Source organism: Peromyscus eremicus, chromosome 14 (assembly GCF_949786415.1).
Source record: "Peromyscus eremicus chromosome 14, PerEre_H2_v1, whole genome shotgun sequence".
NCBI lineage: Eukaryota > Metazoa > Chordata > Mammalia > Rodentia > Cricetidae > Peromyscus > Peromyscus eremicus.
In genome coordinates, this window is record NC_081430.1 from 63,684,226 (window position 1) to 63,699,271 (window position 15,046).

Here is a 15,046-nt window from a genome sequence, read left to right on the forward strand (position 1 = left end):
CTTTACTCTATCCCAACCCTCTTTGGTTCTATAGATTGTAGCTTGGTTATCATTGACTTAATAGCTAATATCTACATATAAGTAAATACATATCAAATTTGTCTTTCTGCTTCAGAGATATCTCACTTGGGATGATTTTTTTTCTAGTTCCATCCATTTACCTGCAAATTTCATGGTTTCATTTTTTTTAATGGCCAAGTAATACCCCAATTGTGTGGATGAACCATGTTTTCTTTAGCCATTCTTTTGTTGAGGGACATTTAGGTGGTTTTCAATTTCTGGCTTTTTGAATAGAGCAGCAACGAACATGGTTGATCAAATGTCTCTGTGGTAGGATGAAGTATTTTTGGGGGGAGGTATATGCCCAAGAATGGTATAGCTGGATCTTCAGGTAGATTGAGTCTCATCTCCTAAGGAACTACCACACTGATTTCCACAGTGGCTGTATAAGTTTGAATTCCAACTACCAATGGATGAGTGTCCTCCTTACTCCACATCTTCACCATCATGAGTTGACACTTGTTTTATTGATCTTAGCCATTATGGCAGGTGCAAGATGAAATCTCAAAGTAGTTTTAATTGGCATTTCCCCCATGGTTAAGGATGTTGAACATTTCTTTAAGTGCTTCTCAGCCATTTGAGATTCTTCTTTTGAGAAATCTCTGATTATATCTATGCCCCATTTTAAATTGTCTTTTGTTTTATTGATATCTAGTTTCTTGAGCTCTCTTTATATATACATACATATATAGAATATTATATATATATATATATATATATATATATATATATATATATATGGTGCTAGCTCTCAGATGTGTAGTTGGTAAAAATAATTTCTCATTCTGTAGGCTGTCACTTTGTATGGATGATGGACCCTTTGCTATGCAGAAATGTCTCAGTTTCTTGAGGTCCCCTTTGTTAATTGTTGACTAGCATCTGTGTTAATGGTGTTATGTTCAGAAAGTCTTTTCCCGTGCCAATGAGTTTAAGGCTATTGCTCACCTTCTCTTCCATTAGGTTCAGTGTATCTGGTTTTAGGTTGAGATCTTTACTCCATTTGGAGTTAAGTTTTGTTCAGGGTGAGAAATATAGATCTACTTACATTATTCTACATGCAGCCATCCAGTTTGACCAGCACCATTTGTTGAAGAGGCTGTATTTTTCCAGTATGTGTTTCTGGCTTTATTTAAAAACAAAACAAAGTAAAACAGGTGTCCATAGGTGTTTGGATTTGTATTTGGGTTTTCGGTTGGGTTCCATTGACAGCGTTTCTGGTTTTGTGCCAGTACTTTGCTGGTTTTATTACTATAGCTTTGTAATATTGCAATTGAGGGTGATGAGACCTCCTGCAGTTCATTTATTATTCAGGATTGTTTTAGCTACCCTGAGTTCTTATGTTTCCATATGAAAATTGCCCTTTCAAAATCTGTGAAGAATTGTGCTGGAATTTTGATGGGGATTGCATTGAATCTGTAGATTGATTTTGGTAGGATGACCATTTTTACTATATTAATCCTATCAATCCACAAGCATGAGAGGTCTTTCCATCTTCTGATATATTCTTCAATTTCTTTTTTCAATTTCTTAAAGTTTTTAATCATATAAATCTTTCACTTGCTTGGTTAGAGTTACCCCAAGATATCTTATAATATTTGAGGCTATTGTGAAGGGTGTTGGTTCCCTGATTTCTTTCTCAGTCCATTTGTCATTTGTGTATAGGAGGGATACTGATTTTTGTGAGTTAATTTTGTATCCAGCAACTTTGCAGAAGTTGTTTTTCAGTTGTAAGGGTTTCCTGTTGAAGTTTTTAGGCTCATTGTCATATCATCTGCAAATAAAGATACTTGCTATTTATATCCCCCTGATCTCTTATACTTGTCTTATTGCTCTGTCTTAAGTACTATATTGAATAGTAAGGAGAGAGTGGACAACCTTGTCTCGTTCCTGATTTTAGTGGAATTGCTTTGAGTTGACATTGGCTATGAGCTTGTTGTAAATTGCCTTTATTATGTTGAGGTATGTCCCTTGTGTTCCTAATCTATCCAGGACTTTTATCATGAAGGGGTGTTGTATTTTGTCACAGGCCTTTTCTGTATCTAATGAAGTGATCATGTGGTTTTTGTCTTACAGTTTGTTTATGTGGTGGGTTACTTTTATTGATTTACTTATGTTGAACCTGGCATCTCTGGGATGAAGCCTACTTAGTAATGGTAGATGATCTTCTTGATATGTTCTTGGATTTGGTTTGTGAAAGCTTTATTGAATAATTTTGCATCTATGTTCATAAAAGTTGGTCTGTAATTCTCTTTGATTGGTGGGTCTTTATGTAGTTTGCTTATTAGGGTAACTGTGGCCTTATAAAGCAAATTGGGCAATGTTCCTTCGGATTCTATTTTGTGGAATAATTTGAGGAGTATTAGGGTTAACTCTTCTTTGAAAGTCTCATAGAATTCTACATTAAAACCATCTGGCCCTGGGCCTTTTCTGGTTAGGAGACTTTAAATGACTGCTTCTATTTCACCAGGGGTTATAGGTCTGTTTAAATTGTTTATCTGATCTTGATTTAACTTTGATAAGTGGTGTGTACCAAGTAAATTATCTATTTCTTTTAGATTTTCTAATTTGGCGGAGTGGAGCTTTTTTCAGTATGTCCTTGTGATTTTTGAGCTTCCTTGGTGTCTGCTATGTCCCACTTTCATTTCTAACTTTGTTAATTCAGTTCTTCTCTCTCCTTTTATTTCATTTGGATAAGGGCTTGTCAATCTTATTGATTTTCTCAAAGAACCAATTCTTTGTTTCATTGATTCTTTGTATTTCCTGTTGTTGTTTCTGTTTCATTGATGTTAGGCCTGAGTTGATTCTCTCTTGCCATCTCCTTCCTTTGTGTGTGATTTCTTTTGTTTGCTGTAGAGCCTTCAAGTGTGCTGTGAAGTTACTAGTATGAGATCTCTTCAGGTGTTTTATGTGGGCACTTGGAACAGCCTCCATTTCCTGTGTTTTCTTGGGTGTGGTCAACCTTTTAGGTTGGAGCTTTCCTTCTAGCACCTTCTGTAGAGCTGGATTTTTAGACAGATATTGCTTAAATTTGTTTTTTTTTTAAATCATGGAATGTCTTATTTCCTACATCTACTGTGTTGAAAGTTTTACTAGGTATATAGTGGTCCAGGCTGGCATCTGCAGTCTCTTAGAGTCTGCAGCACATCTCTTCTGCTTTAGGTTAGGGAATTTTCTTTTATGGTTTTGTTGAAAATATTTTCTGTTCCCTTGACCTGGGTTTCTTCTCCTTCTTCTATTCCTATTATTCTTATATTTCATCTTTTCATAGTGTTCCATATTTCATGGATGTTTTGTGCCAGGAATTTTTCAGATTTAACATTTTCTTTGAGATATCCATTTCTTCTATTGAGTCTTCAATGCTCGAGATTCTGTTTTCCATCTCTTGTGTTCTATTGATGAGGCTTGCCTCTGAGGTTCCTGGTCAAATTCCTAAAATTCTCATTTCTATATTTCCTTCAGTGTGGGTTTTCTTTATTGATTATATTTTCACTTTCAGGTCTTGAATTGTTTTATTCATTTCCTTCTAGTGTTTGTTTGTGTTTTCATAGATTTCCTTGAGGGATTTATTAATTTCCCCTTTATAGACCTCTACCATATTCATCAAGGCTGTTTTAAGGTCTTTTTCTTGTGTTTCAGCTATGTTGGAACACTCAGGACATGTTGTGGTAGGGTTGCTGGGCTCTACTGGAGACATATTGTTCTTGCTGTTATTGATTGTGTTTTTATGCTGGTGTCTAGGCATCTGCAACCAAGAAGATTGTAATTGTAGGTGCTTATACCTGTTCTTGTCTTTGTTGGGTGGGTATTTTGTTCCTTGGTTTCTGTTGAACTCTTGATTTTTAGGAGAGTGTAGTGGTTGTGTTGCCTGATAGGAAATTCTTCTGGGATCCTGATAGGGGTGGCCACTGGGGGTTCCAGGTAAAATGTGTTTCTGGGTATTGGAAACTGATACTTAGGAATCAAGTGGACTGGGGGTTGCTGAAGAGGTTCACAAGAGGGAGAAAAGCAGAGTGTTCTATGAGGATCTGTGAAATTCCCTGGGAATGGGAGCAGAGAACGAGAAAGGCCACAGTGGTGGGTCTGCTGCAGAGTTGGGGATGAGACTTGGGGACTGGACTTGGAAGAATGCAGGGAGAGGTGAAAACGTGCAGTTAGCCTACTTGTTTCTCTGGTCAAAGTGGCCTTAGGGTTCCCAGAGGGTGTCTGCTGAAGTTGGGGGCTGGGACAAATCAGTGAGTGGGAGGAGGGAGGTTAGGAGGGGAGACCAGTGTGACCCACTGGAGATGGGGTTGGGATGGAGGGACTCTGCAGCAGGTGTTCTCCAAACCGGGGGATTGGGTTTGGAGGAGTGGAGGGAAGGGTGACAATCTACAGTTAGCCTAGCTACATATCTGGACATTTCGGTAACAACGATGTGGCCTGCCCAACCCTGCCTCTCAGGTTGAGGAGGTTCTGTGTACTGTAATCTTCCCATTGTCAGTGTTTGCTGTTTTCAGACTCGCCCCCAATTGCCTGCTTCTGGCCTGTGGTTAAGCTTTTTCATAGGTTTTCTTCTGTCTTTCGTTCCTTCTGTGTCCCGGCTGAGTTTATACCTGCCTGTGTCATCCTGCCTGAGTATCCTCAGTCATACTCTTTCCTTGTTGGGGGTCCTGGACAAGTTTCAACTCCCTTGTGTGCAAGCCACTTTACCCTGTGCTGGGCTCTGTGCATGCAGGAGTGGAACCATGTTAACTGATCCCTTGAGAGGGTTTCCCAGCACCAGCTAAATTTCTGTATTATCCTGATCCTGTCATGGTATTGACCTTTCATGAATACTGTCTTTTGGTGTCCCTTCCTTGAAGATGTGGCCTTGAGGGTTTTTAGTGTCCTGCCGATGGGGCTCTATGAGATCTCTGATAGTGGCAGCAGGGACTCCCAGCATGCCCTGATACACATCCTGTCCCTTCTTGGCCCTGGGCAGTTCTCCTTTCACATGACATCATCACTTCATGTCATACACAGTATACTTGTGCATAGACTTCTGGGGGCCTGCCATAGCCCCTCAGTATGCTATATCCTCCAATTCCAGTCACCACCTATGACCCCAGACATCTGAGCTTGGGGGAATTTTCCTGCCCTTAACCTCACACTGAGGTCTAGAAGTTGTTCAGAAGCAAAACTGGGCAGATCTGTCTGTGATGGAGGATGTCTGACAACCTGCAGTTTTATAATGAGTAGGCCTGAGACCAATGGGATCTTGCTTTAGAGGAGGGAGGGAGGGAGAGAGACAGAGACAGAGAGATTGAGAGAGAGAGAGAGAGAGAGGAACACCCACAGAGAAGCACCTGGTAGGTCTGGGATAGTGTTTGTCTAGGGTTTCTCATTGTAAAAGTGCTACATAGCTACTGTTGGTTGAATAAAGAAGCCCAAAGCAGATAGAGCAGGTGGACCCAAGTCTAGGTCTGTGTTGAAGTAAGCTGGTCCCCATCCATAGACCCACCCCTGTCTCATAACCAAGGGGCCTTGTCTTTCTCATGGTGTCAGAGGGCTATTGGGGGTGCTGGGGAATATGGAGGTGTGGTGAATATTCATATATTGGTGAAATTACTAAGGCCACTCCATGTAGTTAAAAGGGAGGTTTATTTTGAGGGGTAACTTACAAGTGAATAGATAGTTTACAGAGTCTGGGAAAGGCGTGGCGCAGTCGCGCGCGGTGTTCTCTGGAGAATTCTGCTCAGTCTACCTCCAGCGTCCAGGGTCCAGGAACCATGAGAAGACGGTGCAACCGGATCTCAGGTCTTCAGGGTCCTCTCTTGGCCCCACCTTGTAGGCGTGACAGTTACCAAAGCCTCAATGGGGGTTGGAACTTCCAGATCAGAGCTGGAATGGCTACCCACTACATTCATATTCTAACACAAATAGTGTGTAAAGGGTCTTTTGAAAAGCATCACCTTCCTGTCTTACATTTGGTATCCCTCCTGCCCTCCTGCACAGATGTTAGCTAGAACTATCCTCCTGTTTTACATTTGTTGACCCCCATCCCCTGCCCTTCCTGCACAGATGTTAGTTAGAACTATCCTCCTGTTTTACATTTGGTGACCCCCATCCCCTGCCCTTCCTGCACAGATGTTGGCTAGAGCTGACCCTGCTCAGGGTGAAGGTTAGAGGCTGGCTCTGGGAGCAGAACATAGGTGGAGGCTGGAGGACTTCAGCAGTGGTGTGTGTCCCATGCCTCCTTCCACTGGGCCCTGGCCTAGAAGAAGGTTCTAGGCCCCAGGCAGTGACAATGCCTGAGTCTCTTTGTGTGTGCTCCTTCCCGGCAAGTGTTGGACTGTCTGACTGTGTGGGGAACCTGCTTTTTGAGCTTGCTTCACTTTACACACAGCACAGGGGCCACCAGGATCTGTACGTATGCAAGACACATTGTCAAGCTGGTCAGAGTGCTTGGCTGAGGTTTTTCTCCATGAGTCTCAGGAAATATGACAACTGTCCTCTTCTGCAGCATCTGAGTGGGATAGGTGGAGCGAGACAGTGAGCGTAAACCCAAGCCTGTAACTTCTCTCTGTTCTAGGAGAGACAGACACAGCTTGTCAACATTTACTGATAACCTGAAGGATTGCTGAGGAGATGCTAACTCTTCCTCAGCTGAACCTGTAGTTATTGTGAGGCCTTCTCCTCTCCTTCCCTGGGCAGTCAGTCAGTCAGTCAGTCAGTCAGTCCTTCCTTCTCTGTGAGCTTCATGTCCAGCTAAACACCAAAAAGTTCCTCCCAAAGCCAGGCTACTTGTTAAGCCGTGTGGCTGATGAGCTGTGACTTGTCTGTGCCCCTAGACACACTCCTGCGGCGTCTCCTGAAGGATCTGCAGCAGCAAGCTGAAGTGGACCGCCTGGGGCCCCTGAAGTTGGAGGAGTTGGCAGATTCAATTGCTGGAGCCACACAAGGCGATCCTTCCGAGGGAAGCCAAGATGGCCATGGGAGAGAGGCCGAGGGACAGCTGAGAGAGCAGACAGATGCCCCAGAAGCGGTGCTTCAAGGTGACCTCCTGCTCCTTGGGTCCTTTGCAGCTGGGTGGCCACAGGGAAGGGAAGAAGCCACAGGGAGGGGCTGGGGGAATGGGGAGCCTGGAGAAGGAGTGAGGCTATGCCATGCTGAGGGGAGGAAGCCATGGGGAGGCAGTATAGGGAAGTGGTGAGGCCACAGGAAGGGGAGGGAGCCACGGGCAGGGGAGGGAGCTACGGGGAGGGGAGAATCCTACTCACCAGGCCATAATGCATCCTTTCTGCTGGAGAGATAGATTTATGTTAAAGATTTTTTATCTGTTTGAACTTTTACCTCTAAAAGCTTTCTTAACAGACTAAGCTTACCAGAGCAATTATGTTGAATGGCAAATTGCTCTCAGGGAGGAGGTTTGATTCCTGCGTGCTGAGGTTCAGAATTAGGAAAACCTGGGAGTGATGGGAGGATGTCTTTGTTTGGGTCATGCCAGTATGCACTGTCAAATATTTGAACAATAAACTGAAAAGGGTTCATTCAACTGTCTGCATCTACTTCTGAGGCTACTGGGAGCAGCAGCCAGCATCACGCCCCTCTTACCTGGAGCAGCTGCTCAAGGCAGGCAGGCCTCTGAGGCTCTGAGCTCTGAACATGGTTGGCACATAAAATCCCATTGAAAACCAGATGTGAGGTGCACTCCTCTCCTCTGTGGACTGGAACAGAGGCAAGTCACCAGTGTCAAAGGGGTAACGAAGCATAGGAGGATCCAGGGAGTCCCCTAGGAATTGAGGAACGTGCTCTGAGTTACACAGCCTTGGGCATCTGCTCTGGTTAGACTCCAGCATCTGACACAAGCTGGAGCCGTCTGGGAGGACGGAACCTCAGTTGAGAAGATGCCTCCATCAGACTGGCCTGTATCAAGTCTCAAGAGCGTTATTTTGATTAATGATTGATGTGGAGGGGCACAGCCTCCTGTGGATGGCGCCACCCCTGGACAGGGGCTTTGGAGTTGTATAAAAAAGTAAGCTAGGAGAGCCATGACTAGCAAGCCTGTAAGCAGTGTTCCTCTGTGATCCTGCTTCCTTCACTTCCTGCCCAGAAGTTCTGACTTCCTCAATGACAGACTGTAAACTATAAGATGAAAGAAACTCTTTCTTCCCCAGGTTGCTTTTGGCCATGCTGTTTTCTATCAGCAATAGAAAAACAAAACAAAACAACCAAAAAAAAAAAAAAGCTAGAACAGCATCCCTTTGGCCAGAGGAATAACCCACACCATCTTTAATATGGAGTAGTTTGGGTAGACTTGTCTGTTTTTATAACTGTTACCTATGATGAGGCACTGGGGTCCTTCGAGCTATGGCAAACACTGAAGATTCTATGCAGGTCTGTCTGGGAAGCTAGGGGAGGTACCTGTGAGTGATACTGTGTCTAAAACTGCTTAGCAAAACCTTCATCTGTTCTGCACTTTATAAGGTTACTCTGTGGTAGAAACGTGGTCAAGCATCTTGCCATGCACTGGGACACCTTGTAAGGACGTCTTTCAGGGACCTGGATAACATGCTTTTGTCTTTTACAGATCACAGACTATCAGAGGTGGATGACCCAGTGTACAAGAAGGTAAGAGGCCAGCATATTAACCTAAAATCATGATATTATCAATCATCTCTATATTTATGAAATGTAGTTTCCTAGCTATTGGAAGGGTATGGGGAAAATCCTCATAATCCCCAAATTGAGAAAAATATAGAGTGCATACACAATTGTATAGAGTTAGGTATAGAATGTCATGTTTTCAGATTGTAAATGAATATTGAGCCATCATAGAGAGACATGAAAATACGGTGAATTCAAAGAAGGGAATTAATACTCTCAGAACCACTCTCCCATAAGCACCTCACAGGCCCATTTCGCAGACCTGCTTAGTCCTGCACACAGTCTCTGAAGCTCCCTGGATGGGAAGCATGGGCTCCTGTGCACTTGGTGCTGCTCCAGCTTCCCTGTCCGATGCCCTGCGCAGTCACACAGTCACAGGGCACTGCATCACTGAGGTGGTTTAGCATGGCTCTGCAAAAGGGCTTAGCCAGCCAGCACCCATGCACTGTGTGTCAGCAATACCTGATAACTTGATGAGCTTTGGGGGCTTTTTGCTTAAGTACCTGTGGTCTCTAGGGCTTAAGGAAGCAGAAAATCTGCTCAGAGCACAGTGATGTCATGTGGTTCTATAAAGCTGTTTATGTCATCCTGCTTGCTTCCGGATTGGTCTCTAGTGGATGACAGCAGGGAACACCCCAGACTGAAATCACAGCCACAGTGGGACTTCCCTCTGAGTGGTGATGGAGAAGTTGGGTCAGGAAAGAGCTTTTAGATTTTGAGAGTGGAATGGACGCCACACAGGCCTCATAATCCTCAAGGCTGTGGTCTAAGAATTCAGGCCAGGGGCCCCCTTGACCTGAACTTAGTGAAGCCATCAGACTCTACCCATGGCCTCCTCACCTCTCCCATGGCCTCATGCTGCACTGGTTGAGTTTTGACTTTCTCTGTCCATGTGTTGTGTTGTGTTGTGTTGTGTATTTCTTGGAGCACATTGTCAAGGAATTGTTTTCAGAAGGAGCCTTTGGATGTTGGATGCTCTGAGCTCTCTTTAGTGACACTTTCCCTCACATGCAGCTCCATCTGAGAGGTCATTATCCCCTGTCTTCCAAAAGCCCTACTGCATAACTAACTGCCATGTGTTGTTGTTGCAAGTCAAAATTGGAGTAAACATCTTCATCAGACTATTGTATTCACATATTCAAAAGGAAAACTCATGAATTCTAGTCAAGAGGGAGTGATCGCCCTCACAGTTATTTCTTAAGTATGTGTTTGGTGGAGTAAAGCTGTAATAGAAATCAAACCCCAGTTCCTGTCTAATGTAATACCAGAAATATAATTTCTCAGTTAAAACCACTCCACTGAGATGATAAAGACCTTTGCTTCTGCACACACCAATGGGTCACTCCTTGGAGGCCTTGTCCTCCTGGAAACAACTCCTTCGACAAGGGTTAGACTGGATTTCACATCTGGAACTGCTGATCTCCACTTCTCCATTTGATATCCAGCTTCTGTAAGGCTGAGTATATGAAACAGAGGCCAGAGTGTGGGCTGGAAAATGATGAGATGAGGTTTGCGTGGAGCAAACAAATTCTGTAGCCATGTGCCATAATCATAACACCCTTCTGGCAGATACCAGTGGGTGTCCAAGGAACCTGCTATTCAGAAAGTGAGGTTAGAGCCAGATGGTGGTGGCATACTCCTTTAATCCCAGCACTTAGGAGGCAGGGGCAAGTGGATCTCTGTGAGTTCAAGGCCAGCCTGATCTACAGAGCGAGTTCCAGGACAGGCAGAGCAACACAGAGAAACCCTGTGTTGGAAAACAAACAAACAAACAAACAAACAAACAACAACAAAATAAAAAGAAATAGAGAAATAAGTAAAGAAAGGAAGGATGGAAGAAAGAAAGAAACAAGAAAAAAGAAAGTGGGGTCAGGCTTGGAAAGCATCATTCTTATCAGGACCAGAATGCCACTGGAACATAAGCACATGTCCCCACAATGGGCTCAATCCAAGGTTAGCTTCTGCCTCAGTTTCCCTGTCTATGAAATGGGGGGGGGTTACTGAAGGTTCCTAACTCCTGGAGTTTGTTTAAAGACTGAATTTATACATACATGTAATTCTACAATATCTTTGTATGTGGGAGAGCTCACCAGATGCAAAGAATGATGATCAATATTTGGGATCATTATTAGGTGCTCATCGCTCCTAGAGGGATTCTTCTGGAAGGTATGAGAGAGAGGGAGGAGTAGGAGAGAACACCGTGACGTGACTGACACCCTGGTTGATGTCTCCTCTAGATATGGTGGTACACACAGATGCTGCCCTCCTCTTCTGCGTGTTTCCCTTCAGAGTGGTCCATTGTCATCCCACCACCTGACTGTACTTTTCTGAATCATGTATCCATAGTACCTTCTTACATAGCATCTCACAGATGTCTCCTCTTTGTTAGGTCAGCCGTCTGAGTGTCCAGCTTGGGGACCTCCTGAAAGACCGTGGGTCACCTCTATTACCTGAAGCTCCCCTTCTGGAAAAGTCCTCCAGAGCAGAGATCAAGAAGTCAGAGCAGCCTGAGGAGGTCTTGTCTTCAGAAGAAGAGACTGCCGGGGTAGAACATGTGAGGAGCCGGACTTACTCCAAAGACTTATTGGAGAAGAAGCCATACTCAGAGCCCCAGTCCCAGAGGCTTGATGACCAATTCCAAAACCGAGCCCCAGAGGTGTGGGAGGAGGAGCCAACCCTCCAGTCAGCAGCACAGGGACCCCCTCGTGGAGGCCTACAGCTGGAAGTGCAGCCTTCTGAGGAGGAACAGCTGGGATACATCGTCACAGGAAACAAGTGAGTCCAAGATCTGCCTCCTGTTCCCTGGGACCCCGAGACACTGGAGAGTGGCAGTGCCTCTCTGGGGAGTGGGAATGGGTCCAGGTGTGTGCGGGAGGCTGCCCAGCCAGGAATGACCCTCTGGACTTTGGGTTTGGTGTCAGCTTCAGGACCATGGTCTGAAGCCAGTAAACATACCAAGCTAATGTAAAGCCCTGCCTGCTTCTCCTGACTCTCCCATCCTCTGCAGGTAGGGACTCACTGCTGGACAGAGGCATCTCTAGGGGACAGCCATGGGTAGGGGTAGCAAGATCTGGCCCAGGCTGCTCTCTCCAGGGAATGCCCATACTCAGGGACAAGTGACAGCAGGTACAGAGCAGGACTTGATGTCCTCAAAGCTTAGCTCTCTATTGGCTCCTTATTTGTTGGAACTCTAAAAAATTTACCTGTTTCCCAATAGTCCAAGTAGATAATCTACAAGGAGAATACTCTTCCTGGCTACAGGACACTGTCTGTCTGTCTGTGCTTTCATTTTGATCTGAATTTAACAAGAGAAGGAACTCACACTAAGTAACAGAGTCAGCAGTGGTCAGCCCTTGCTGTTCTTGGGTCCCCTTGCTAATGAGCCTGATGCTTGATGTCACACTTCATGAAAAGATAGCACTTCTTCATGTCATGAAAGCCATGTTTCAAAGGGAGGAAGGCATATGACTGTAAATGCACACATGCATGTCTGAGCACACATGCATGTAGATATTAGACACAGGTACGAGTGCTCATCTGAACATATATGTCTGGGGATAGGTATGTGTGCACATGTGTGCAAATGTGTGAGCACAGGAATGAATGCTCAGGTGTTCCTTCCTCCACCATGCAGCCTGCCACTCTTACTGCTAACTGCCCTGGGGAAAAGCTTCAAGCAGGCACTAGTTCCCCTGTGGTGCCGCACAGTGATACCTGTGTGGTTTGCACTGTCCATGTATTGTTGCTGGAACCATCAAATTTCATTGGTAAGAGTCAACTGCTAGTCCACAGAAAAGGTTTATTTTGAGCTCAAAACAGACTGTTGCTAAAAGCAAATTAAGACTCAAGACTATTTTCAGCCATTGCCAAGTCTCCCTGTTGTGAGTTTGGATGAATGGTAGCAGCTGCAACTTCAGGACCACCCTGCCCCACGTACCCTGCATTTCCATGCTTCTTCCTTTCTCTAGAGCAGAGTTCCCATTCTTCACCCCTGTCTGTCCTCTCAATCTCTGATGGATGCTGGAGCGCCCACCTCCTCCTATATAAAGGATGCATAGTGTACTTAGAACATGCCCCACAGGAGATGTGGGACACAGCTCTACACTTCGGAAACCCCCATAGGTTACTCACTATGCAAACTAATCAACCACCAATCACTCATAAACTCAAACACCCCGTGTGTAGGTGTCCCCTTCCCTGGAAACCACTACCCTGTTTAGACTCTGTTCTTCCTCTTCCCAGAGTCCATGGTGTCTGGTTGTCTCACCTCGGCTTTCTGCCCAGCTGCTGGCCTGTCAGCTTTTTATTAACCAATGAGAGCAATATGTATTCACAGTGTACAGAAGGATCATTCCACAGCACACCTCCTTGTCCTGTGCTCACCCAGATGCTGTTGCTGGGACATATTTAGTGTTTCATACTGAAGTCAAAAGGAAATGCGGGGCCACCTGCAGTGGTGTTCCCATGGGAGAGTGAGAACATGCTGAGGTGGAGAGGAACTGGAGCAGGGGGAGGAGGGCACAGCTGCTTCACAGGAGTTTCAGGAGATGTTGAAGAGAAGGGCCGTCTACAGAGCCAGCCTGTGGAAAGGGGCACCATGCATATTAAGAAAATGTCATTTTAGTAGACATGGGAGGTGTGTCATGTCAGCACTAGTGTGTGTTATTCATGTGCATTACTGTGTGTTCTCTATCATGTGTTTATGTGCATGTAAATCAGGTAAAGGACCAAAAGGCCTCCATTACAGAGCTATGTGAAATGAAACCCAGGACTCAAATGCATTCTGAGACAGCCATCTGCTGGGTTCCTGGGCTGCATAAAGCAAGTTGAGCATCATCGGAATTTATCACATTTATCATCTCCCTCTGCTTCTTGACTATGGATGTCACATGATTACTGCCTCACACTGCCACCACTATGGTGGTCCACACCCTCCAACTCTGAATCTGAACAAACTCTCCCCAGCTTGCATTGCTTTGTTGGGTATTTTGTCACAACAGTGAGGAAAACAACCATCATTGGGGTTCCTAACTTCCAGTGAGATTTCAAGTAAATAATGAGATGTCCACCATCAGGCGACGACACAGTGGGTGTGTGCAGGGCTATCCTTGATGGCAGGTCTGATATCTGATGGATACTGTCTTCCGCATGACTTCACCTGGACTGGAAGTCAGAGACAGTAACCTACTGGGGAAGGAGTGTGAGACACTGCATGTGCTGATCCTCCCGCTTTGTGAAGTCACAGTGTTCATAGAGGCAGTGGGCCCATAGCCGGCCTGTTGTGTTCTTCTGATACCTGCCTGGAGTGCTGGGTCCCTGTGGCTTCCTGGGGTGGCTTCTCCGCTGCATGGTTAGTTTACTGGTGTAACGGTCTGGGATGAGGGATTTAATTTCTCTAGCTTTTGTTTCTGCTTCTTTAAAACAAGGTTATACTGAGTGTGGTGAACACACCTTTATTCCCAGCACTCAAGAGGCAGAGGCAGGATCTCTGAGTTTGGGGACAGCCTGGTCTATGTAGAGAGTTCCAGGCTAGCCAGGACTACATAGGGAGACTCTGTTCCAAAAATAAAATAAAATAAAATAAAACAAGGTTGAGCAGCTGGACATGGTGATGTTTACTTGTGGTCACATCTCTTCAGGAGGCTGAGGAAGGGGGAGTTGCTTGAGGCTAGGATCAGGGACAGGCTGGGCAGCATAGCAAAACCTCACTGCAAAATAAAACAAAATTACAAACTGAAACAGTTGGAAACGGTACTGTGAACATGTCGGGAGGCAATGTATGTGACATCTGAGCTCAGTGGCAGCACAGAGAGCTTTCTAGAAGTTTCTGTTGCTCTTAACATTTCTGATCCTGAAGTTATTTTTTTTTAAATATTTATGAGTGTATGAGTGTTTTGCCTACGTGTATGTAAGTACCCTGTGTGTATGCCTGGTGCCCCTAGGGGTCAGAAGAGGGCATGGGATTCCTTGGAACTTGAATTAAGGTGGTTGTAAGCCAAAATACGGGTTCTGGGAACAGCCAAGTCTCTCTAGCCTGCTTCTCTCTGTTTTAACAGTATCGCTCTGTGGCCCCTTGGTCGCATGGTATTTTCATTTGTGCTTACTGTTCATCCAGATTCTTGTTTGGGTTGCTGCGAGGCTATGTGGGAGTCCATGAGCTGTGTTTATACGGGAATCCACATGTTTTATTTGGGAGTGAGTCTATGTTCGATGCTGAGTTGGATTACACGTGTGGGAGTTACACAGTAGTCCACACACTGTGTTGCAGGAGATGGAGTCCCTGTGCTGCACTTGCGTGGAAGTTCCTGCTGGCTGGGGAGGGACTCCTCACGCTGTTTGTGTACAAGTTCCTGAGCTCTGC

The 15,046-nt window shown here is 45.1% G+C and overlaps 1 protein-coding gene across 1 annotated transcript in view; it reads left to right on the forward strand.

Annotated features, from left to right (window-relative positions):
- Ptprn2 (protein tyrosine phosphatase receptor type N2) overlaps positions 1–15,046 on the forward strand; it is a 749,243-nt gene that overhangs the window by 321,145 nt on the left and 413,052 nt on the right. Inside the window, exons 7-9 of the mRNA XM_059279385.1 lie at positions 6,870–7,073; positions 8,609–8,649; positions 11,075–11,460. Of these exons, the coding sequence (XP_059135368.1) occupies positions 6,870–7,073; positions 8,609–8,649; positions 11,075–11,460 (631 nt within the window). The remainder of the gene's footprint in view (positions 1–6,869; positions 7,074–8,608; positions 8,650–11,074; positions 11,461–15,046) is intronic.